Genomic DNA, 26,632 nt, shown 5'->3' on the forward strand with positions numbered 1-26,632 from the left:
TGTGAACAACGAAATTAAAAAAGCAAATAATCTCTATGATTCAGTATGTAAACATTTCAAAAATGTAACAGTGATTGACATGAATGATATTTCAGACTGCTGCCACACCACAACTGTGCCCCTTAGCAAACCTTGTCACTGTAACAGAGCTTGTCATACAAGCCATGGTCAGCCTCTAAATGGCTTAGGAAAGTCACTTCTAAGCAAACAAAAAAATACTTGGGATTGTAAGAGAAAAATTAAGCTCTGCTAATAAAACAATTTATAGGCTTCAGTTCAAAGATGTGGTACACAGAAACTCCCAGTAGTGACCAAATCTAACACAAGTTGGATTTGGTCACAACAGCCTGCAAGGGACAGTAAAGATAATGCAACAGAAAAAGCAACAAGTATTTCTAGCAACAAGTATTTCTACCAGTAACAAAAACGATTTAATGTTATTTCATGTTAATGTACAATCCCTAAGACATAAGGTTAATGAGTTACAGTACTTGGCAGACAAAATTAACTGTAGCATACTGTGTATTAATGAACATTGGTTGCATGACTCAGAAATAGATTTGTGTGCGCCTTATGGCTACATATTAGCCACAAAATATTGTAGAACAAATATTGCACATGGTGGAGTTGCAATCTACATCAAAGAAAACTTAAAGCTGCAGCATTCAGTGATAGACGTATACAAACATTGCATTGAAGGTGTATTTGAAGTAGCAGCCATAGTACTGCATACCCAAAAAATTATCATTGCTTCTGTGTACCGTATACCAGCCTCTGATGAGGAAGTTCTTATAGATAAACTAAATTCACTAATCAAATTATTCACTAAACACAAAAATCACAAAATTTTTATTGCAGGTGACTTCAATATAGATATAAAGCAAAGTAGAAAAAATGTAAATGACATGGTTAACAGCCTAAAGGCACTAAACTGCTACTGTATAAATGATAAACCTACTAGACTAGATGCATGCCTTGACAATGTAATTAGTAATGTAAATCAGGATCAACTAAAGCATGATGTGATTAAGTTAGAGTTATCTGATCATGACGGGATATGGGTCAGAATAGGCAGTATGAACCCGGACAGAACTAAACAGTTAGTCACTTTCAGAACACTAACAGAGAGTAATATTGTACAATTGAAACATGAACTGAAGGTGGTACATTGGCCAAATACACTACACAATATAAAAAGTCTTGATGAATGTTTCTCTATGTTTTTATATATCATTAAAAACGCAGTAGATAGTCACTGTCCACTTATCACAAAAAGATGTGCCCCTAACAACAGAAAAAAACCTCAGCACTCTAACAAGTGGTACACTCTAGAGCTCAAGCAAATGAGGACACTGCTACTTATACTAAAAAATAATAGTGATAAAAATGTGGAAGCCAGGAAACACTATGTGACCCTTAAGAAGTTGTACAAATATGAAATAAAATCAGCTAAATGTAAAGTAAATGATGAATATATTGCAAGCTCAAAAAATGCCTGTCAAGCAGCTTGGAATATAATAAAAAGTGAAATCAATATGAGTAAACAGGAAACCACAGTGCCTATAGATTGCAACATCCTTAACGAGTATTTTATAAATTGTGCCAGCTCTCATTCTTCCTCTTCCTCTTCTTCTGCTTCTTCTTCTTCTTCTTCTTCTTCTTCTTCTTTTGGTAAAAACAATTCTGATAATATTTCAGCTGCTGTAACCCTTCTTAAACAACAAGCACCAGCAACCAAGAAATTCTCTTGGTCAAAAATCACCTCCGGCCACATTATCAAATCTATAAAGAAACTTAAAAACTCAAAAACAGATGACTATTACGGACTTAGAAACAGTATTGTTAAACACATAGCCACTGCAATCTTAATGCCACTAACATATCTGACGAATCGCATACTAGAAGAAGGAGTATTCCCTGAATGTCTGAAAATGACAGTTACACTGCCAATCTATAAGAAAGGTGACAGAAAAATGCCAATTAATTATAGACCTATATCAATAGTTCCCATTATATCAAAAGTAATAGAAAACTGCATACATATCCAAATTTACAATTATTTTGAAAGTAATAAATTATTGAGTAAGAACCAGTTTGGCTTTCGATCAGAACTATCGACAACCAAAGCAGTTGAATGCCTCCTTAGTAATATATATGAAGGATATGAAAATAAGAAACTCACTTGCGCTACACTGTTAGATTTAACAAAAGCCTTCGCTCAGTCACACATGAAATAATGATTAAAAAACTAGAACATTATGGTATTGTAGATAAACCATTATGATCTTTTCAATCATACGCTTTTCAATCATACTTAAGCAATAGGGTACAATTAATAAAAACAAACTATCAAAAGTCAACACCCATGAAAGTAAAGAGAGGAATTCCATAAGGCTCAGTGCTTGGCCCTTTCCTGTTCATTGTTTACATCAATGACTTCTCAAATTATATGCCATGCAACAATGTACTGTATGCTGATGATATGGCACTAATAACAGATGGAGAAAATCTGCAAGATGTCATGGAACACAACAAAGTAGTAACTGAAATTAGCAGTGACTGGTGCAGAGTCAATCTTTTATCAATAAACAAATTGAAAACTGAAGAAATTTACTATTGAACAGAATACAAAAAATGTCAAGTTACTAGGTTTACATATAGATCAAAAACTTACACGGGACAGACACACAAATTATCTATGTGGCAAACTTGCTCGAACTCTCTTTCTATTACACAAGCTGAACACATTATCAGTAAAAATCTGCTAATCTCCACATACTTTGCTTTTTTCCATTCACAACTGCAATACGGGGTACTTCTTTGGGGTAACTCAGTGGGTTCAAGTACCATCTTCAAGTGGCAGAAAAAAGCAGTCATGTGCATTTTAGGACTAGCACCAAGACAAAGTTGCAAAAACCATTTTCAAGAACTAAAGATAATGACACTACCTAGTATATACATTTATAATTGTTTAATATATGCTAAAGAGAATGTAAAGAACTTTAACTTAAGATCTGAAGTGCATGTTCATAATACTATAAATAATAGTAACACAGACCTACGATACACAAGGCTGACATTGACACAAAAGAGCCATAAACACCTTAGCTTAAAATTTTATAACAAACTCCCAAAAGCTGTGAGCGAACTACCGATGAATAACTTTAAGCAGACAATAGAAGTGTGGCTCAAATGTACGCCATATTACTCACTTGATGAGTTTCTAAACAGTGACACAAAAGAGATATGCTACATGAAACAAAAAACTGCCATGTGAATTATACATATATGTTTGTGACAGTAATGTACCAGCAAAGACTTTTTACATGGATACGTAAGTTGTACCATAAATATATCTTGATACTATTGTATATTTAACTGTTATGATGTATTATTATTATTATTATTATTATTGTTATTACTATTGTGAATGAATAATTGAAGTATTATCAGTATTACTTTAGCATAGTATCTGCTTGCCCTGCACGGGTACAATTATGTACAATAATAATTATTGTAATTTAAAAAAAAAAACAAAAAAAAGTATTGAACACTCTGACAATGCCAATTGTATGGAAAACATATTGAAAGGCAAATAAAGATTCTATTCTATTCAATTCTAATAAAGTGAACTATCATCATACCGGTAAGTGTATTTTCATCCAGCATGACAAATGACAACGACACTAGTGGTAAACTAGACTTGCCTCGCCTGATGCACAGTTATTGTGTGCAGGAATGCACTTGTTTTTACTACCTGGTCTTGCCAGCTTTCTGCTCTCAAATTTTGTGTATCGTATTAGCATTCTCTAAGTGTAAGCCACCACAGGTAATATCTCTACCCGAAATAACCTGCTTCTCAGTGTTCGGCAAGTAACACAATGACTTTCTCGCCAAACAGTATCACCACAGGTTGCTGCACCTAAATTTTGCCCGTACTACAGTCAGGAAGACATATGAACATTATGATAGTCAGGCCCATGTCACAGCAGCAAGGTTTCAAATTTTTCGTCTCAAGCAACAGCCTGCACAAACTATTTTGTCTGCCTATAGCAGACAAGAAATTCCAGTCCTCAGCATGTGTAGTTTGCCTGCAACGTTTAACGGAGTGGCAAAGAGAGTTTTATTTCAGTACTCAATTCTAGAATCGGTGCAAACGTGATTAATTCAACTTGTGCATACAAGACAATGTATTACAAATCAGCATTTTGGTGCCTCACACTCATGTTTCTAACTTGTGTAGCAAGTACAAGGAACTGTTTCAAACATGTTTGGGGCACGTCACTGTGTAAGACAATGTGTAGCTGTGATTTTTTCGTGCACGCGCCGCCCTGATGCAATATGTGACCAATTTGCTCTGGAACGGCAAAGATGGAAAGACAATGGGTTTATTTAACCCATTTCTGCATAACAATGGGCATCTCCTTGGTCATTCTCATGAAGCCTTCAGATGGTTTACGTCTGTGTGCTGATTTGAAAGCAACAGTAAATCCACAAATAGTCATGGTTTCTTTCCTCTTACACATCCAGAGGAATTGACAAACAGACTGGGACAGGGCAGATGCTTCTCAAAGACTGATTTGCATGAAGCATATTTATAGTTACTATGGGGTGAACAGTTCAAGAAATGCTTTGTTTAAACACTCTCCTAGGTTCCTTTCAATTTCAGACTACTGTTAGAAAGTGCTTTGACTCCTAATTTTTCAGCAGTTCCTGGAACAGTTAACAGCAAAAGTCCCTTCTTTTACTAACTATTTGGGAGATACTGTAGTTGTGGATCACTTGCCTGCTGAATATTTAGCAAATTTGCATGGCTTGTTTCTAGCTCTTTCTGCAGCTGACTCAAAGTGCAACAAAGAAACCTGCTCCTTCCTCCAGAAGAACTGAACTATTCAGGTCATGTACTTATGCATAGGGTACTCATCTTACCATATGGCACTTGTCTGTGATCAGAGATCTGACAGTGACTCATAACATTAAGGAGCTCCAGTCAGTAAATGGCAAGTTCACATATTACATAAAATTTATTGCTAATGCTATGCAAATTGCTACACTGCTCAATTGGTTATAACTGAAAAATGTGCCTTTTGTGTGATCCAAAGAATGCCAGAATACATTTCAGCAACTAAAGGACACATTGTTAAGGCACTGATGTTTGCTTCACTTTGACCCAGCTAACTCTTTCATGTTAGCTGCACCATCTTATGGGACTATCGTGGCAGAATATTGTCAAGCGTTCTTCCACAGAACCCAAAGAAATTCTGTTCGTATTTAAAGGCCATTAGTAGCACCAAAGGTAAGTGTCCAGTCTTAGTGAATGAGACAGGAACTGAAAATGAGGGTGGCAAAGCAAAACCTGAAATGCTTAACTCGGTTTTCAAATGTTTCTTTACAAAGGAAAACCCAGGATAATTGCCCCAATTTAATCCTCATACCACTAAAAAAATGAATGAAGTAAGTATTTGTGTCAGTGGCACTAAGAAACAATTGAAATCATTAAAATTGAACAAAGCACCAGAGCATGATGGAACCCCTGTCAGATTCTACACTGAATATATGGCCGAGTTAGTCTCTCCTCTAACTATAATCTATCACAGATACTTCAAACAAAAAAACCATGCCCAGTTCTTGAAAAAAGGCACACGTCACACCTGTCTACAAGAAGGGTAGTAGAAGTGATCCACAAATCTACCGATCAATATCCTTGACATCAATTTGTTGTAGACTCTGAGAATGTGTTCTGAGCTCAAACATAATGATGTACCTTGAATAGAATGACCTCCTCAGTGCCAACTAGCACAGCTTTGGAAACACTGATCATGTGAAACCCAACTCCCACTTTTCTCACATGACATACTGAAAGCTTTGGATCTTGATTTCTGAAAAGCCTTTGACTTGGAACCACACCTATGCTTATTGTCGAAAGAATGATCACATGCTGTATCAAGTGAAATTTGTGACTGGATTGAGGACTTTTTGGTAGGGAGGACGTGACATGTTATCTTGGATAGAGAGTCACAGTCAGATGTAGAAGTTAACTTCGGTTGTGCCCACTGAAATGTGTTGGGACCCTTGCTGTTCATATTGTATATTAATGGCCTTGCAGACTATATAATAGTAAAATCAGGCTTTTTGCAGATGATGCAGTTATCTACGTCTAATGTACTACTGTCTGAAAGATCTGCATAAATATTCAGTCAGATCTTGATAAGATTTCAATATGGTGCAGAGATTGGTAACTTGCACTAAATGTTCAGAAACATAAAATTTTACACTTCACAAAGTGAAAAACTTCATATCCGATGACTATAACAACAATGAGTCACTGTTCGAATTGGCCAACTCATACAAATACCTGGTTATAACGCTTTGCAGGGATATGAAATGGAATGTTCACATACATTCAGTCTTGGGTAAAGCAAGTGGTAGACTTTGGTTCACTGGTAGAATACTAGGGAAGTGCAATCAATCTACAAAGGAGATTGCTTAAATGTCACTCATGCGACCGGTTCTAGAATATTGCTCAAGTGTGTGGAACTCATACCAGATAGGACTAACAGGGGATATTGAACGTATACAGAGAAGGGCAGTGTAAATGTCACGGGTTTGTTTGATCTGTGGGAGTGTGTCAGAGAGTTACTGAAGGAATTGAACTGGAAGACACTTGAAGATAGACATAAACTATCCTGAGAAAGTCTATTAACAAAGTTTCAAGAACCAACTTTAAATGATTACTCTAGGAATATATTACAATCTCCTACGTACCGCCCACATAGGGATTGTGAAGATAAGATTAGAATAATTACAGCAAACACAGAGGCATTCAAACTGTCATTCCTCCCGCACTCCAAACGTGAATGGAACAGGAAGAAACTCTAACAACTGGTACAATGGGATGTACCCTCTGCCATGCACCTCACAGTGGTTTGCAAAGTACAGAAATAGATGTGGATTGCAGCTGTGCTCTCCCATAAGATTTGCTCTTCTGACAGACCTATTCTTTTAACTCTATAACTCTTAACGAAGTGCAGTGTAACTACAGTCAGCTTGAAAAAGAGGTGCTTGCCATTATCTATGATGTTACATAATTCCACCAGTATTTGTATGGTCGGAAGTGCTTTTTGCTGACAGATCATTCACCTTTGATGGTCTTGTTCACTCCTGTCAAGCCTGTTCCACCTCAGAGAGCTCAAAAATTGCGATATTGGGCTCTGATATTATCTAATTATCAGTGTGATTTGTTGTACTGGACCACTGCGCAACATTCAAATGCTTGTCTCTGTTATCAATTGATACCAACACAGTGTTTGATTCTTCTGAAGAGTCATGTTTTCAAACTGATGCTCAGGATTTTGAAAGTTTTCAAAAGTTTCTTCTCAATTTTTGGTGTGTGACCACAGCAACTGTTTCTGGTGCAGCTATTCAGATTGTTTTGCAATATGTCCACCATGGATGGCCACGCAGTTTGAAAGAAATTCACCACCCAGTTGCACATCACTACTTCAAGCATCGTCAGTTGCTACCTGTGTGGTCATATATATATATATATATATATATATATATATAAATTTAAAAAGAAAGATGATGAGACTTACCAAACAAAAGCGCTGGCAGGTCGATAGACACACAGACAAACACAAACATACACACAAAATCTAGCTTTCGCAACCAATGGTTGCCTCGTCAGGAAAGAGGGAAGGAGAGGGAAAGACAAAGGATTTGGGTTTTAAGGGAGAGGGTAAGGAGTCATTCCAATCCCGGGAGCGGAAAGACTTACCTTAGGGGGAAAAAAGGAGGGAAAAAAGGACAGGTATACACTCGCACACACACACTTATCCATCCTCATATACACAGACACGGATGGATATGTGTGTGTGTGTGCGAGTGTATACCTGTCCTTTTTTCCCTCCTTTTTTCCCCCTAAGGTAAGTCTTTCCGCTCCCGGGATTGGAATGACTCCTTACCCTCTCCCTTAAAACCCAAATCCTTTTGTCTTTCCCTCTCCTTCCCTCTTTCCTGACGAGGCAACCATTGGTTGCGAAAGCTAGATTTTGTGTGTATGTTTGTGTTTGTCTGTGTGTCTATCGACCTGCCAGCGCTTTTGTTTGGTAAGTCTCATCATCTTTCTTTTTAAATTTATTTTTCCCACGTGGAACGTTTCCCTCTATATATATATATATATATATATATATATATATATATATATATATATATATATATATATATATATATATATATATATATGCACCAAGCAACTCACCAGACATTGTACTCGGCAGGGAATGGACGCTCAGATTGTGTAAAAGACTCATGCTGCAAAGTTTGTGAGGAACACCAGTCAGCTCCACTGCAAAGCTTCGAGGGATCACAACCGTCCATACCATAGCAATGTATCCATATTGATTTTACGGGTCCATTCTGGAACACACAATGGTTTTGTTAGTGGCAGTCACTTACAGGAAGTTTCCTTTTCTTGTCCCCATGACAGCCACAACTGCTGCAAGTACAGTACTGCCTTTGTCTTCTTCTTTTTCTTTCTTTTTCCCTTGGAGGGCTTCAAGAAGCCATTGTCTCAGACAATGGACTACAATTTACATCCACTGATTTCCAACAGTTTTGTGCTGCCAATGGCATAGACCATGTGACCACTGCACGTTTACACTTTCAGTCTAACAGTGAAGCTGAACAGTTCGTCTGAATGTTCAAAAGTCAGACTGAGAAATTCCATTCCTTACTTGTCATCATTTGGGCATTGTTTTTTGAACTGAGAGTGCTACAGTCTTTGCTTCCTTAGCACTTTCCAAATTTTGTTGCAGAATCGTAGACACCATACCCTGTTGCATCTCCTGGTAGTCATTGTAGAAACAATTTTTTTCCATCAGGTCGGACAAATTTCCAGATACAAGACAACGTCTTCCACAAAGTTTTTGAAAGAAACATTGTTGAGAGAGCAGAGTAGTTACAAAAGCTATCGGACATTGTTCTTATATCATCCACAGTCCTGTAGGGCTACAGCGGTGTCACCAAAACCAGCTACAAAATGCTTCTGAATATGTCAGCGATTCTGCAGCAGAATTTTTATCCACAGACCCAGAACTTTGCTGGAGCCCACACTAACTGTCACTTTTGTCTCTCTGCCAGACATGGCTAGCACCATATACTGTGGTGCCAAATGAGGTCACCAACCCACCGCCAAAGACATCACCAATGTTGGTGCCAACTTCCATCCAACTGCCTGCATTGATGTCTGGGGACGTATTACCAACAGAAGGTCACTGTGCTCCCTCAGAAGATCACTTCACTGTTCTATTGACTGCAGCATCTGCATCTCTGGATGTAGGTGTACACCCTGTAATTGTTTACCAGACAGTGTCCCTGGTCACTCGCAAGGTGGATACTGGTGTGTGGGCAGGAAGCAGACATGGGCCGCTGTTACACTCCCTGCTTCCTCATCCACATCCAATCCTCCCCCCTGCTATCATCACAAGCATCTGTCTTACACGACAACAGTGTATAAGTGGGGATGGAGGGAGAATATGCTGGTGTCCAAAGAAAAGTGCGCCAAAGCAAGTTTGGCATCTCACAACAAAATCCCAGAAATCGATAGCTACTCCACGCCACCACAATTGATGGTCTACTTATGGCTGAGCAGAAGAATGCTCACCCCATTTCGAAGTCACAAATTGAGATGAGATAGACCACCTACATAGGCAGGAATCATTAATTTGGACATTATGTGGATTATAATTCAAGTGAGGAGTCTTGTAAATTTATCTGTATCAAATGATGCTTTAACATTCAGAGACAGTTGTAAATACACAGAGCAGTCCTGGGAAATGGATTGTTGCAAGTTAAGTGAATCTTCCAAACTACACTGTAATAATTAATATTTTGTGTGTTACAGTTACACCCAATCTCTTCCCGGAACTAACTAAAGAACTCACCACTGTCAGGCGATTGTATTTCTGTCCAGCGCAACAATAGCAATGATGCTTAGTGAAGTTAAAAACTCCATCACAAAGGCTAGAAGAGTATTTCTGCTGGAAAGAGCAGACAAGCAGTGGTTAGCATACCACTTAGGTAACATATGGACATCATTTAATTTCAGTGTGGTGACATAGAGGAATTACGAGCACAGTTTAAAGCATTTTTAAGTTACACAATGGAAAAGTATATGCAAAGTAAGTGATTAAGGACAGGCGAGATCCATCATGGTTGAATAACAAAATTCAGAAAATGATGATTAAGCAAAGACTGTTGTGCACTCAGGTCAAAAAAGAACACACAAATGACGATGGGCAAACATTAGTAGAAATGTGTGTCATAAAAGGATCGATGCATGAAACACACAACTTCCATCTCCTTAGTAAACAATCTTGCCAAGAACCCAAGTAAATTCAGGCCCTACATAAAATTGCTAAGGGGGTAAAAGGCTTTTATCCAGTTACTCTTTGAACAGTCTGGCATGGAGATACAAGACAGCAAAAAGAAAGACCAAGTTTTAAATTTCACATTCAGAAAAACATTCATGAAGGATGACTGCACAAACATACCATTGCTTGACCACTTCACTGATCCTCCTATGCAGGACATAGTAATAGGCATCCCTGGCAGAGAGAGTAAGTGAAAGAGCTGAAAACAAGTAAGTCACCAAGTCTGGATGGGATCCCAATACAGCTTTACAGGGAGTTTTTTTATGACACTGGCCCCTTACTTAGCTTGTGTTTATCACAAATCTCTTGCTGAGTGCACAGTACCAAGTGACAAAATAATCCAGGTGACTCCTGTATTTAAGAAAGCTAAAAGAATGCACCCACAAAATTACAGACCAATATCCTTACCATTCCAAAGATTTTCCATTGGTGGTATGACTACACTGGGATGCAGTTAGCCTCCTGAAGACAACTGAGGAGCTACCTTATTAAGAGGTAGCAGCTACAAGGTCGGAACGTTGACAACGGTCAGGAGTGCGGTGTGCTGACTCCTTCCCCCTCCACACAGTATTTTGAAGGCATCACTCACGTGAAACACTGCTTGCCTTTTTCTCACATTATATCTTGTGAATCATGGGATGAAGAGCTAAAAGTGGATTCCACATTTCCAGATTTCCGGAAAGCATTTGACACAGTGCCCCACTGCAGACAGTTAATGAATCTCCAAGCATATGGATTAGTTACCCAGATATGTGAGTGATTTGAAGACATCTTAAGTAACAGACATCAGTATGTTCTCCTCGACAGTGAATGTCATCAGAGAAAGGGGTATCATCAGGATTGCCCCATTGATGTCTGATACAACTAATCTTGTTATCTATTTACATAAATGATCTGATGGATAAAAATGCTAGTATTATCGACATGCTTTGTGAACTTGAGTGGGAACCCCTGGTGCGAGTGAAGTGCTTCTCACAAAACACTACAGAAAAAAATTGGAGAACCAGCATTTGAAACTGACTGCAGAATGATCCTTCTGTCGCCGACATGTTTTCTGCAAAGACCATGAAGATAAGAGAAATTACAGGGTTGCAACAAGTTTCCCCAACTGAAATTCCTTGGTATATCCCTGATTTCCAGACAAGTTTTAGTATTTTCCCCTGACAAATTTTGAGATCTGAAGGGTAAGTTAAGATGTAAGTTGACAATCTCTTTGCAGCTGCAGTTCAAGAAACAATAGTGCAAACAAGAAAATAAAAATAAAAAATTGCAAGCAGATGGAATTTCCTTATGTGGGCAAAAATCTTTAGTACTAACATCAACATCTTTTCTAATGAACTGTTTTTAGGTGGAGAAAGCAAGCCAAATGATTTACATGTTTCATTAAGACCACTTATGTTATTTTATTTTAATAAAAAGAAACACATTTGGAGACAAAAATATGCATTTCGTTGGAGCCGCAGGACAGATTTAAAATAGCTTCACTGTGTTCAGAAATAACCTCAGAAAAAAGTAGGCCTCTTGAAAGAAGTGTATAAGGCGGGGAAGAATTGTGTAAACCAACACTGTCGGTGGCCACTGATAAAATGTTGGTTCTACTATGTTTGTTATCGTCAGTTATTACCCACTGTGTTATATCTATCATTTTACAGGTATTGTGTAATTTTTCTTTCGAGAAATATATGAGTACATAGCTTACAAGCTGCCAGTGATTTACAATTTTCTTCTTCTTATCATCCATATTTTCTATATAAAAAACAAAGATGCTGTGACTTACCAAACAAGAAAGCGCTGGTAGATAGACATAATAAAAAACACACAAACACACACACAAATTTCAAACTTTCGCAACCCAAGGTTGCTTCATCAGGAAAGCGGAAAGGAGAGGTAAAGACAAAAGGATGAGAGTTTTAAGGGAGAGAGTAAGGAGTCATTCCAATCTCGGGAGCGGAAAGACTTATCTCAGGGGGAAAAAAGGACACACACACACACATATCCATCCGCACATATACAGACGCAGGCAGACAAGTGTAAATTCAAAGAGGTTGGGCAGAGTGGTCAGGCAAGGCGGAAGTACAGAGGCAAAGATGTTGTTGAATGACAGGTGTTGTACGAGGGGCGGCAACTTGAAATTAGCAGAGGTTGAGGTCTGGTGGGTAACGGGAATGGTCTTCAATATATTCTCTCTTCCCGTTACCCACCAGGACTCAACCTCCACTAATTTCAAGTTGCCACCCCTCATACGTCACCTGCCATTCAACAACATCTTTGCCTCTGTACTTCCACCTCAACTGACAGCTCTGCCCAACCTCTTTGAATTTACACATGTCTGCCTATATCTGTATATATATGTGTGTGTGTGTGTGTGTGTGTGTGTGTGTGTGTGTGTGTGTGTGTGTGTGTGTGTGTGTGTGTGTGTGTGTGTGTGTGGGTGGGAGGGTGCGCGCGCGAGTGTATACCTGTCCTTTTTTCCCCTTAAGGTAAGTCCTTCCGCTCCCTGGATTGGAATGACTCCTTACCCTCTCCCTTAAAACCTACATCCTTTCGTCTTTCCCTCTCCTTCCCTCTTTCCTGATGAAGCAACCTCGAATTGCGAAAGCTTGAAATTTGTGTGTGTATTTTTGTGTTTTTTATTGTGTCTATCTACCAGCGCTTTATCATTTGGTAAGTCACAGCATCTTTGTTTTTTATATATATTTTTCCCACGTGGAATATTTCCTTCTATTATATCCATATTTTCTAACATATAAACTACTTTTGAAGAGCCAAAATGTACTAGAACAAATAAAATGTCTATAAAATGCCACACTGTACAATGTACTTGCAGTGAGACAGTTGCAATTCCTGAAATCCATTGCCCGTGGTCTTCAGCCCACTGAGGAGCACCACAGTTCTGGGTCCATTGATAAACCATGAAAATCCGCTGAATTATACCACACATAAACAGACCCAGACTGCGGGCAGATCTGCGAGACTAGATCTGATGGACAGGGCCTGCACATTAGTACAAACCAAATGGTCTCAGATCAGCAGGCCTGAACCATTACAGATACCCGCAGAAACATCCTGAGGTTTAGGCTCGTCACGGAAATCCACTCATGTGGTCAGCTGTTCACAAGCCACAGACATTTAGATGAAATGAGACAACAGTGATCAATCCATGCAACAGAAAACTTTTACAAATACTCCGAGAATCAGTAATAATGATAGGTAGTAACACCGTAAAGACGATTGCTGTTCCACAGACAGGCATGTAGAAAAAACATTCACCCTCTCACAACTAAATTTTCAGCCACAGATTTTGTCAGAAAACGAGAGCACACACACATTCACACAATCATTCAGACACAACTCATGCACACACGACTGCCATTTCCGGCCGCTGCATCTACAGTCTCTGAGAATCAGATCCAACCAAGCCACTCCAGAGACCTGCCTGCCTCTCATCGGCAGCTGCTAGGCTAGCAGCAAGAAGTGGTGGCAGCACTGACTGCAAGCTGAGGGTAGTCAGCACTGACTGCAAGTTTAGGGTAGTGATAAGAAGGGGAGAAGCAGCAGGAATAAGGGAGTAGGGAAGTGGTGCATGTACTCGGCAGCACCCAGCCAGCGACAGTGCATGACAACTCAGTAAACAAACCATTTTATCTACTGAGACAAAAACAAGATTTTTCCAGTGTTTTTTTCAAATTTCCCTGATTTCCGTGAGATGTTTGAAATTCCCTGATATTCCATGATTTCCAGAACCTGTGGGAACCCTGAATTATGACTTGTAGGAAAGCACATGTTGTTGTTGTTGTGGTCTTCAGTCCTGAGACTGGTTTGATGCAGCTCTCCATGCTACCCTATCCTGTGCAAGTTTCTTCATCTCCCAGTACCTACTGCAACCTACATCATTCTGAATCTGCTTAGTGTATTCATCTCTTGGTCTCCCTCTACGATTTTTACCCTCCACTCTGCCCTCAATGCTAAATTTGTGATCCCTTGATGCCTCAGAACATGTCCTACTAACCGGTCCCTTCTTCTTGTCAAGTTGTGCCACAAACTCCTCTTCTCCCCAATTCTATTCAATACCTCCTCATTAGTTATGTGATCTACCCATCTAATCTTCAGCATTCTTCTGTAGCACCACATTTCGAAAACTTCTACTCTCTTCTTGTCCAAACTATTTATCGTCCATGTTTCACTTCCATACATGGCTACACTCCATACAAATACTTTCAGAAACGACTTCCTGACACTTAAATCTATACTCGATGTTAACAAATTTCTCTTCTTCAGAAACGCTTTCCCTCCCATTGCCAGTCTACATTTTATATCCTCTCTACTTCGACCATCATCAGTTATTTTGCTCCCCAAACAGCAAAACTCCTTTACTACTTTAAGTGTCTCACTTCCTAATCCAATTCCCTCAGCATCACCTGACTTAATTCGACTACATTCCATTATCCTCGTTTTGCTTTTGTTGATGTTCATCTTATATCTCCTTTCAAGACACTGTCCATTCTGTTCAACTGCTCTTCCAAGTCCTTTGCTGTCTGTGACAGAATTAAAATGTCATCGGCGAACCTCAAAGTTTTTATTTCTTCTCCGTGGATTTTAATACCTACTCCGAATTTTTCTTTTGTTTCCTTTACTGCTTGCTCAATATACGGATTGAATAACATTGGGGAGAGGTTACAACCCTGTCTCACTCCCTTCCCAACCACTGCTTCCCTTTCATGTCCCTTGACTCTTATAACTGCCATCTGCTTTTCATACAAATTGTAAATAGCCTTCCGCTCCCTGTATTTTACCCCTGCCACCTTCATAATTTGAAAGAGAGTATTTCAGTCAACATTGTCAAAAGCTTTCTCTAAGTCTACAAATGCTAGAAACGTAGGTTTGCCTTTCCTTAATCTTTCTTCTAAGATAAGTCGTAAGGTCAGTATTGCGTCACGTGTTCCAATATTTCTACAGAATACAAACTGATCTTCCCCGATGTCTGCTTCTACCAGTTTTTCCATTCGTCTGTAAAAAATTCGTGTTAGTATTTCGCAGCTGTGACTTATTAAACTGATAGTTCGGTAATTTTCACATCTGTCAACATCTGCTTTCTTTGGGATTGGAATTATTATATTCTTCTTGAAGTCTGAGGTTACTTTGCCTGTCTCATACATCTTGCTCACCAGATGGTAGAGTTTTGTCAGGACTGGCTCTGCCAAGGCCATCAGTAGTTCTAATGGAATGTTGTCTACTCCCGGGGCCTTGTTTCGGCTCGGGTCTTTCAGTGCTCTGTCAAACTCTTCACGCAGTATCGTATCGCCCATTTCATCTTCATCTACATTCTCTTCCATTTCTATAATTTTGTCCTCAAGTACATCGCCCTTGTATAGACCCTCTATATACTCCTTCCACCTTTCTGCTTTCCCCTCTTTGCTTAGAACTGGGTTTCCATCTGAGCTCTTGATATTCATACAAGTGGTTCTCTTTTCTCCAAAGGTCTCTTTAATTTTCCTGCAGGCAGTATCTATCTTACCCCTAGTGAGACAAGCCTCTACATCTTTACATTTGTCCTCTAGCCATCCCTGCTTAGCCATTTTGCACTTCCTATCGATCTCATTTTTGAGACGTTTGTATTCCTTTTTGCCTGCTTCATTTACTGCACAAGCATTTCTACTAGCACTCATCTTTTTACCTACTTGATCCTCTGCTGCCTTCACTACTTCATCCCTCAGAGCTACCCATTCTTCTTCTACTGTACTTCTTTCCCCCACTGCTGCCAATTGTTCCCTTATGCTCTCCCTGAAACTCTGTACAACCTCTGGTTTAGTCAGTTTATCCAGGTCCCATCTCCATAAATTCCCACCTTTTTGCTGTTTCTTCAATTTTAATCTGCAGTTCATAGCCAATAGATTGTGATCAGAGTCCACATCTGCCCCTGGAAATGACTTACAATTTAAAACATGGTTCCTAAATCTCTGGCTTCCCATTATATAATCTATCTGATAGCTTGTAGTATCTCTGGGATTCTTCCATGTATACAACCTTCTTTTATGATTCTTGAACCAAGTGTTAGCTATGATTAAGTTATGCTCTGTGCAAAATTCTACCAGACGGCTTCCTGTTTCATTTCTTAACCCCAATCCATATTCACCTACTATGTTTCCTTCTCTCCCTTTTCCTACACTCGAATTCCAGTCACCCATGACTATTAAATTTTCATCTCCCTTCACTATCTGAATAATTACTTTTATCTCATCGTACATTTCATCAATTTCTTCGTCATCTGCAGAGCTAGTTGGCATATAAACTTGTACTACTGTAGTAGGCGTGGGCTTCGTGTCTATCTTGGCCACAATAATGCGTTCACTATGCTGTTTGTAGTAGCTTACCCGCACGCCTGTTTTTTTTTATTAATTATTAAATCTACTCCTGCATTACCTCTATTTGATTTTGTATAGTAGTATAGTAGTTTTCCCTGGCACTGTTTGTAAGTGGAACAGCACAGAAAGTGACTGGCAGTGCTATAAGGTACTGTCCGCCATGTCCCATAAAGTGGCTTGCAGAGTACATATGTAGATGTGAACGTAGATCATTCAAAGGCTATTACATAAGTAGGCCATGAACATTGGAGTAAAGCAATGGAGGAAAAAATGGCGTCATCAGAGGAAAATGCTACATGGTCTTTGGAACATTGGCCACCACATATCATGCCCATTACAAACTGTTGGCTTCATACAACCAAGTGTACAAATGTTGGTGAAATTGATCACTATAAAGCAACATTAGTTGTGCATGGATTTAGTCAACAAGAAGGTATTGACTATAATGAAAGGTTAGTCCTGTTGCAGATGCGACACCATTCAAACAACTTTGTTAATAAGCATCCTCATTTGGTGCAGTTCAGTGCAAAGTCTGTTTTTTTTTTTTTAACCCATTTATATGTGAACCATGAGTGACACAGCAGACGTAAATATGGTAATCAAATTCTTGCCATACCCGTCCCAGAATGGCATAGTCGACTGTGGCAGTTGCTTTCCGTATTCTCTACCGGAGCTCTGCTACATCACGTGATAGTGGTGGTACATACACCAGATCTTTGAAGTGTCCCCACAGTAAAAAGTCACACGGAGTGAGATCTTGTGATCAGGGAGGCCATTTCAAAAACCAGCTCTCCCCTTCTGTAGCAAGACCCTGTTTGCGACTAGCACTGACTATCAGCAAATTACCAAACTATGCTGTGGCGGTATACTTGGGAAAAAAAAAAAAACTTTCAGGGTTTCTCTTCAAAATGACATATATATATATATGTGTACAATGTTTTGTTCCTGTGTAGTAAATAATTGAAAGTGTTCCCGAACTTTATGTACACCCTGTATAAATAGAATATCTGTGGCGACTTAAAAGTCACTGATTTATTGCTTGGTTTGCAACTTCAGTTCATCAAATTTTGCTCTTTTTTATGCAAATGGGACAGCAAAGATAAAGAATTCTCACTACTTTAGAAAATCACGCCCTAAACATGAATCTCTTCTCCCTAACCTGAAAAAATGTGTCACTTGTTCCTTCAGTGAATCCTTAAAAAATATATTTACCTCTGTTGCATATTAAATTAGGAGTAAGCCTAATAAAAAGTTTTGTCAAAGCTATGCATTAACTTTATGATGGATTTTTGTATTTGAAATTGAAATTACCCACAGTCAGTGATGCTATCTAAAAGAAAAAAAAATTATGGAACCACAAATACAGTCATTAATGGCCAATGAACATTTTGAAGGACTGTTATATCCATTGGAAAAAGCAGCCTGACTGTCTTTCAAAAATGTATGTTGGAATTTCCTTGGAAATCATAAAGCAGAAAACTATTGTGACATAGTGGCTAATCTTTTGCATTCTTGTAAAGCTATAGGATGCAATACCTCCTTAAAAATTCATTTCATGGACTCTCACTTACACTTGTTCCCGGAAAATCTTGGTGCCGTCAGCAATGAGCATGGCAAGTGTTTTCATTGGCAAAATTTCTACAATGGAAAAGAGGTACCAAGGCAAGTAGTATTCTAATATACTGGCTGACTAGTGCTCCTGAGATGTTCCTGATGAAAATTATGCCTGAAAATCACTATCCACCGCTTTCCATGTAAGTCAGAATGAATACTATATCATTTAAAGTTAGATAGCTGGTTACTGATTTTATTACTAATCCTCAAAAATTCAAATAAGTATTACACTAAAATCCTCCCTGATAGGGGAAAACAGAAATGATATTTGCATTCGACACAACAAATACTGCTAGAAATCGCATATTTTTATTCTAGTGAAAGGAAAAAAAAAGTTCAATTTTGTCAACCAGTGATATTAATACTATATGTGAAGAGAATAGATCAACAGCGATTAGTCAATAAATTTATGCTAAAGACATCCTTCAAATGTTTGACACAACAGAAGTTCATCCTGTACAAATTGAATAATGCAATATCTACAGCCATTCGAGGTGACCAATAACAAACCAATGAACGCTCTATTTCCAGCAGCAGTTGGGTGTCTCATGTATTTAGCTGCTAGTACCAGCAGTTGGGTCTCTTATGTATTTAGTTGCTAGTACCAGGACCAATATATTATTTCCAGTGAACTATATGCCAATACTTTTGGAGAATCCTCAAGAAAACCATTGATCTTTGGTATGAAGGATCGTAAAGTGTATCAAAAGTTCAGTTTCATAGGTTTAGGGCTAATGTACGAAGCTAGCCATGCAAACAGAAAACTTGAGATGTAGTGCTAGTGACTCAACAACTTGACAGATAGTAGAGTGACTCGAAGATTTTATGGAGGAGCAATTATCGGGGAAAGTAAGCAGCAACAATTCGCATCACTATCAACAACAAAGTCACAATATGTGGCTGTCAATAAATGAGCAAGAGAAGGAGTACAATAATTCAAAATCTTTGAACAAATTTTGGCAACAGGGGGCCAAAAAAGCTTGATTTCCAAAGAGTTTGAGGCATATTGACCTTTTTGTGCAATACATCTGTGAGAAAATTCAAGACAGGCCAGTTAGCCATCGACTATGTACTGAGCAATGAGCAAGCTACAGAATTCTCAACAAATTCGATCTGAATATTTAAAACTCTTTACTGGAATGCTTTAATTATTATTCCATTCCAGATTTTCCAATGCTTGGATTACTGTATTTAGCAACATAAATATTTAGCAGAAATGATGACCCAAAAGAAAGCTTTCTGCTATTACGTTGCACATCTCTGTAAGCAGTTTATGCAATCAGGTTCCCTTCCATTCGCAACACGGTTGCACTAGGCGACTGTTACATTGACTTGTAAATTATAGACTGCAGCAATCAGTCATTTACAAGTTTATGCAATGTCTTGTCATCCCAAATACATGTTCTAAGAATTACATCACATGTATGCTTTATTAATTTAATTAAAAGCATACTGTGCCCAACATAATTTCTGTCATAACAAGGGCAAGTCAGGAGACAGATTAATCTAAACATAAAAGTCTACTTCTCATAAATGAACAGAATATATTTTATGCACAAATCCCTTGTGTACCTTGAAATTGACACGCGAAAAATTAGTGTCTGTTACCGCCCATGTGGAATTCCTACATGTAGGTGAAATAATTGCTAACAAACAAGTAAAGGTACAAGAAAAATATGAGTGAGGAGATACAATACCTTGTGGATGAAAAATAAAGACATAAATGTGACATGAATCTTATACTATATCAAGGAGTCACATAGAAAGCTGAGAAGACAACAAACACAAGACAATTATTCATATTAATTTGCAAATTATATTAATGTATCTCAGTGTGAAAGAGAAAACATGGAGATGTGAAATGAATGAAGAAATATATATAGATAGAAATACACAAATATGAAACTATGAGAAACTACTGCTACATCCCAGATATACTATTATCAATCATGTGTATATGATAGTTATGTCATAAATTTAATTTTATTTACATTTTAAATGGCACAGGTGAAATCTTACGCAATGCACTGAAATAGTACGGGAAAAGGGTTTCAAAAACGGCATAGCTGGTTAAAACAGCAAAAAAAAAAAAAGAAAGAAGCATTAATCCAATCTCAAATATCTTCAGAACGAGATGATGGTGCTACAGCCTAAATGAGCACCTGCGACTTAGTCAAATATCAAATAACACGAGTGTTTTGTAAAATCCTATTTGCACACATCTTCAATGTAGTAATGTGATCTACATAAATAAGATGTAAACAGCTTTCCCTATTCAAGCCAACTATTATCTAATGGGCGTCAACATTTTTTTAATTGAAAACATGTTTCAAATTTCTTCCTTATTCCACATCCTTGAGGTCCATTTCATGTGAGACGTGAACGGTGAATGTTGATATTTTTTTGTTATGAATGTGTTTTAGAGTTTACAAATTTTTCTCTTCACCCTCAAGGACTTTCCGATAATCAATCTATGGAATGAAAATCTATCTACCTAAGTAAGTGGTACTTCTTCTGAAGTTAAGACATCACTTAGAGGAAATGGCTGTTAGATAAAAGTATCAAAAGGGAAAACAATCGCTGCACATGAAAATCTCTCGTGCCACCAAAACGGGTACCAGTACTTGCGAATGAGAAAGTGCAACAAAAATGTCATTCTCGACATATGTGAACTATCAATAACGTGTCTGCAATGTACCCAGCAGGTGAATGTTATCCGAGATCCTTGAACAAGTACATATAAGCAATAGAAAAAAAACACATGTACACTCCTACCTCTCCCAAAGCAAATATGTTACTTTAACAAATGTTCGCCACACAGTCTGGTTTGAAGTTTAAAATGCAATACATGTCTCCTCCTATTCCACAGCTTCATATAATAAAAACTGACCTCGAATGCGGGTTTTCTGGGATTTGTAGTTGGAGATATCTTTCTTTTTTGAAATTTAAGCGCCATGTCTGCATATATACGTAGCAATACTTCGAACTGCAGTCACAGTACATTTGTTAATCGAAAAAATATGAACTGTTCACACTGTGCATTTACTGTCACTTCTGCAAACATTGCACAAAAAGGAGGAAATAAACATAGCATGTTCGAAAGACATTGGCCTATATTTTGCGTTTCTTTCCGTCGTTTCATCTTATAGGCTGGAGATTTCTTTAAATGTATAATTACTTCTCACGCAATAACAAGTTGTTTTCTAAGTAAACATTATAACCTAAGCCAGCGGTGTTTACTGTTTACGTCTGCTCAATTCGACTACATATTTCCCGCCATTACTTTCCGAAATGTTACTTGCAACGACAAAAGACAGACGGTGTCACCACAGTCCAGTGTTATTATCAAGGGGGTGTTCTGTGGGTAACATTCACTAAATGGATTTTAATATATCGTCACTGGTCAAAATACTGTAGACTATCACTTTACGATTAACACTAATCATAACTTTAGAGTGAATCACATTCATGATTTGATTTTTAGACAGTCTTATCGTCTATAAACTGTTATCTTTACCTTCAAACACGATAAGTTATGTGATGTGAGTGACTGATAACTGTGGTCAGAGTTGCGCATGGACTCAGTTCGACGCGCTGTGTTCGTAATACAGTATCCTATACTCATTCAATTACCGGAGGCACGATGGTTGAAACAAGAATAATACTTCTTGCCCTCTTCGGTGCAAACATAGCAGCAGCAATTTTTCTCGATAAAGAGGCCATCCTTCGAACACTTCTTCTATCAGTTCTGATTTTTGTAGCAACAGGAAAACGGTACAGATGGTTTTATATCCTGTACAAAACATGGCATCGAGATAGGCAGTAAGTACCTAAATCACAAGGAGTTTTTTTTCATTTTCTACTGTTATTCAGTAGTCAGTAGCATTTTCACCTTGTTATTTACATTTTTTGTGCTAAGAAGGATAATTCATTGTCCATGTCCGTCGCGTTTCCTTCTTGTTAGTATATAAACTATTATCTGTTATTAACATTATATAGTGTTCAAAATCGTGAGTTATGGTAATTAATTCCATCGTCTTGGCCTAAAATAATTATCGATGAAGATAAAATTCGTAAGAGCAGTGAGTTCTGAAGTGGCTCTTGCATAGTCGTAAGTAAACAGTACTACAAAATTGTGACTATCGTCATTTTTTTCCGGTTTTCCGTCGTTGCTTCGAAATTCATGGAGGCATTTTCCGTGCATGCAACTAAATGAAAGGCAGTTTATTTTTTGCTGTACGCTTTTCGCGTCTTTTATTTATGAAACACCTTCACTAGCTCGTAATACATGTCTCTTTTTACAATATAATAAATGTAATATCTGATAGTTGCAATATGTTGCATTTTGCCATATTTTCTCTTGTTTTTCAGCATATAAAATTTGCGCAACAAAAGTTTTCTAATCTGAAAAACAGAAGGAAAAACATAACAAAATGTAACGTAGAAACATATTGTAACTACTACATAATACATTTATTACATGTATAAAATGAAAGTTATATTACAGGTCACTGAAGATCTTTCGTAAACAAAAGATGCGAAACGCGTATGGCAAAAAACAAACTGCCTTTAAAGTAGTCGCGTAGACGTGAGGTACCTCCATAAATTACAACTATGTTTAGAAGAAGTTCTGGAATATATAGTTGGAGCTCCATCTTTTACATAAAAGCTGTAACTGCGCTCTACATTAATTAAAACTAAACTCCTCCCGCACAGGCCATGAAGGCCCAAAGGTACCGACTGGCCGCCGTGTCATCTTCAGCCCACAGGCGTCAAAGGATGCAGATATGGAGGGGCATGTGGTCAGCACAACGCTCTCCCGGCCGTATGTCAGTTTCCGAGACTGGAGCCGATATTTCTCAGTCAAATAGCTCCTCAGTTTGCCTCACAAGGGCTGAGTGCACCCCACTGGCCAACAGCGCTCAGCAGACCGGATGGTCGCCCATCCAAGTGCTAGCCCAGCCCGACAGCGCTTAACTTCGGTGATCTGACGGGAACCGATACTACCACTGCAGCAAGGACGTTGGCTCTACATTAATTAATATTTTCAAATGGATTAAAATAGTTTATTTACATGAAAATTATTTTACCGTGAACGTCTTTGTTACAAAAATATTCATAATCTGGGACTAATACAGATGCAGTATCTGACACAATCATAGTACTTGTCTAGTAAGACAGAATCGTAACATACTTTCAAGAACTGTTGATGATGGATATGTTGAGGAAAAACCGAGACATCGTACAGATCGACTGCTGTTAACAAAAGTTTAAGAAACTTACTGTGGTAATGAGGTCACTTCAACCTAAGAATAAACTAAGATTTTACTACCGTGTCTCCTAAGAGTGATTGGTGTGACCCTTCTTCGGATCACCAGATAAAAATATTAAGGAGAATTGCATATCATCATTTAAGTCAACACTTAACATGATGAATTATTGTAGATACTGATGGGTAAATAATGATCATATTCATATGTTTATTTCTGGCGAAATTTAAGATATATATTGCAATGACAAAATCCATTTTCGATCTCTCTTGTAATCCACATTATCACTCAGTTAAATCTGTTCTTGTGATGTATACTGCTCAGCTGGTGTAGTCATTGTGTCTGTTTCTTACTCAGGTCATCTTGTTTGATGGTTTTGCTCCTTATAAGAAACCAAATCTGCTAGGTCATTTAGTAATCTAATCTTCGATTAGATCTCTCAGATGATGTACCCAACAAACCTTTGTAATCATACTGCTGATGGTGATTACCTCCTACTTAACAGTTCTGATACATCTTGAAAAAGTAATGATGGCATTTAGTTAAGAATTAATTGTTAAAGCAGGTTGAGCTGCTACCGCCATGTAATTGCATGTTTTCTTCTTTGTCTTTGTTTTGTGCAAGCCTCTGTTGTAGTGATCATGTCTAATAGCATTGTACGTATGTTGCCAATATGCAAAAGTATACTATGTGGCACAATAGTCTGTCGTACAGAGCAACACCTATATACTATTACAGGCACTCGACCCATGCTGTAATCTGCGCTAAAAGATTTTTGTAGATTGTGCACTCATCGTCTGTCTTCTTCCAAACAATTTTGTATATAGGATCGCTGAAGAGCTGGTATCGATGATTGGGTGTTATCATATAGTGGAATCACTGGTAATGACGCTGAGGTCTATGTAACCAAATAGGCTGCTGAGGCAGTAGTAGAAACAGGTAACTGAACTGAAATCCCAAATTAGAGTTTCAAACAAATACTATTTAAAGGTACAGTAGACGACTAAGACACAGACAGCAAGACACAAAGACAACGACTATTCAGAAATTCACCCAGCAGTTCCTCAATCTAGGAAATCCCTTCTACATTCAGTTTCTATGTTCCTAGTTTATTTAATATCTAAACTCAAACTTAACTACACTTATTTTTACAAATATCAGAATTTTTTTTTCTGGGGATGATGTGGACCCACACCATCTCTCCTTTTGTATCTAGGCAATATGGAGTTACTGCAGTTATCTGACGTCAACGAAGCAAGGATCATTAAGTTTTATCGTCCGATCCACGATGAGATTACCAGAGGCAGATAACAAAATCAGATGGAGGTAGGAAATCAAATGTGTCATCTTCAAAGGAACCGCTCCAGCAGCTGCGTTAGTCGTCTTAAGGAAACCACGAAAACCTTAATTTGGATGGGCGAATAAGGATTTGAACCGCCATTCTCCTGAATAGGAGTCCAGTGTCTTACTACTGTGTCACCCCGCTTTGTGTTGCAAACGAGAGTGGGTCCCACATTAGCAAATGCATGATCACAAAAATTACGACACACTCAAGTGTACTTTCGATGCAGACATGCACATCTAACGGCAACATAGTGCAGCTCATATGCATGAAAAAAATTGTATGTGTGGCTTGTTACGTTTGTATATTCCCTGTGCGAATGCGGACTGTGTGGCGTATACTGAAGCCTAACAAGTAAGGTATGCACTTAGGTGAGTCGGCGTAAGTTGATCTCTGACAGTTGCATTGGGCTACGTGCGGCATCTTCGCGCGCCTGCGTCAACCAGTCACGTAACGCCATTTTGTAAGCGTCTCTATGGCAACGCCTCTGTGTTGTCAGGACTGTAGGCGGCTATTGTTTACGCCTGCAGCTGTTCGCGCTTCACAAATGAAATTTGGCCACAGTGCTGCGAGTTGTCTCGACTATAGTCCTCTTATTATTTTTTTTTCGCAATCTTTCTTTTCACGGCCCTCCTCGGCTCATCTATGCATGTCATTTTCTGAGCATTGCCTATTCTTGCGATTTGCTCAAGATCAAATAGGGTGAACTCCTACAAACTACCAGAAAGGCCTTGATTTGATGTAATTGGAAAATACTCTCTTTCTGCTCGATGAGTAGGGCGTTTCTGATGCGAATACTGACTTCTGAATGGCAGTACCCTTTGTTTCGTGGACAAGTATTAAGCTTGATCTTCGCCTGTTCTTTGAAATCTTTCTGGGCGGCGTTGTTACTAAAGTTCATCTTGTAGAGCTCTTCGTCTGATGATATATTTCGGACAAAAAGAACAATAGCGCGCGTCCTTTTTATGGAGTTCAAACTTCGTTCTTAATCATTGTGGGAACGTAACTCCGTGGAGTCGCCCGGCACAATATCGCTGCCCTGCGGTAGCTTAACTCAGCTAACATCTCTGGACCTAGGTGACAGCACGCTTTTTATCATGTAGGACAATAAAATATATTTGTACGGAATCGTACGACCTTTTACTTTTGTACGTAATTACTATCTCGAGTACCGTACTTCCTATAACCTTATTGCAGCCAGCTTGCGTTTCAGTTTACGACGATGCCTGTGCTATTTGTTTCCGTAGAACATATTTATGCTCGCTTGCTGCATTTCCTGAAGCTAATTGCTTTTTATTAGGTTCCAAACTGGCTATTGCTGCGCGGGACATTGCGAGTTGTTCTAGTTCCTTCTTTAGTTCTCCATTTTCTGTGTCTAAATGCTCAATCTGTATGAGACTCACACAGTGAGTGCTTTGAACAAGTTCACGAAGTAAGTGTTCGTTATGATGCCTGAAGATATCTCCATATGATGGCTCGTCCGTCGTGCGCAATCGCAGACGCAGGGCATAAAGGGCATGTACAGAAATTTGTGGAAAGAGCGGATTTACGGATGGGCGTTTTCGTATCCACGCGTTGTCTTATTGCGCAAGCAGTCTGCTATGAATCTCC

The 26,632-nt window shown here is 38.5% G+C and overlaps 2 protein-coding genes across 2 annotated transcripts in view; one reads left to right on the forward strand and one right to left on the reverse strand.

Annotated features, from left to right (window-relative positions):
- LOC126092666 (uncharacterized) overlaps positions 1-21,365 on the reverse strand; it is a 186,831-nt gene extending 165,466 nt beyond the window's left edge. Inside the window, exon 1 of the mRNA XM_049908388.1 lies at positions 21,300-21,365. Within this exon, the coding sequence (XP_049764345.1) occupies positions 21,300-21,365 (66 nt within the window). The remainder of the gene's footprint in view (positions 1-21,299) is intronic.
- Positions 21,366-21,773: 408 nt separating this feature from the next.
- LOC126092443 (long-chain fatty acid transport protein 1-like) overlaps positions 21,774-26,632 on the forward strand; it is a 172,097-nt gene continuing 167,238 nt past the window's right edge. The window contains exon 1 of the mRNA XM_049908044.1: positions 21,774-22,231. Within this exon, the coding sequence (XP_049764001.1) occupies positions 22,053-22,231 (179 nt within the window). The 5' untranslated portion in view covers positions 21,774-22,052. The remainder of the gene's footprint in view (positions 22,232-26,632) is intronic.

The sequence above is a fragment of the Schistocerca cancellata genome, chromosome 7 (assembly GCF_023864275.1).
Source record: "Schistocerca cancellata isolate TAMUIC-IGC-003103 chromosome 7, iqSchCanc2.1, whole genome shotgun sequence".
Taxonomy (NCBI): domain Eukaryota; kingdom Metazoa; phylum Arthropoda; class Insecta; order Orthoptera; family Acrididae; genus Schistocerca; species Schistocerca cancellata.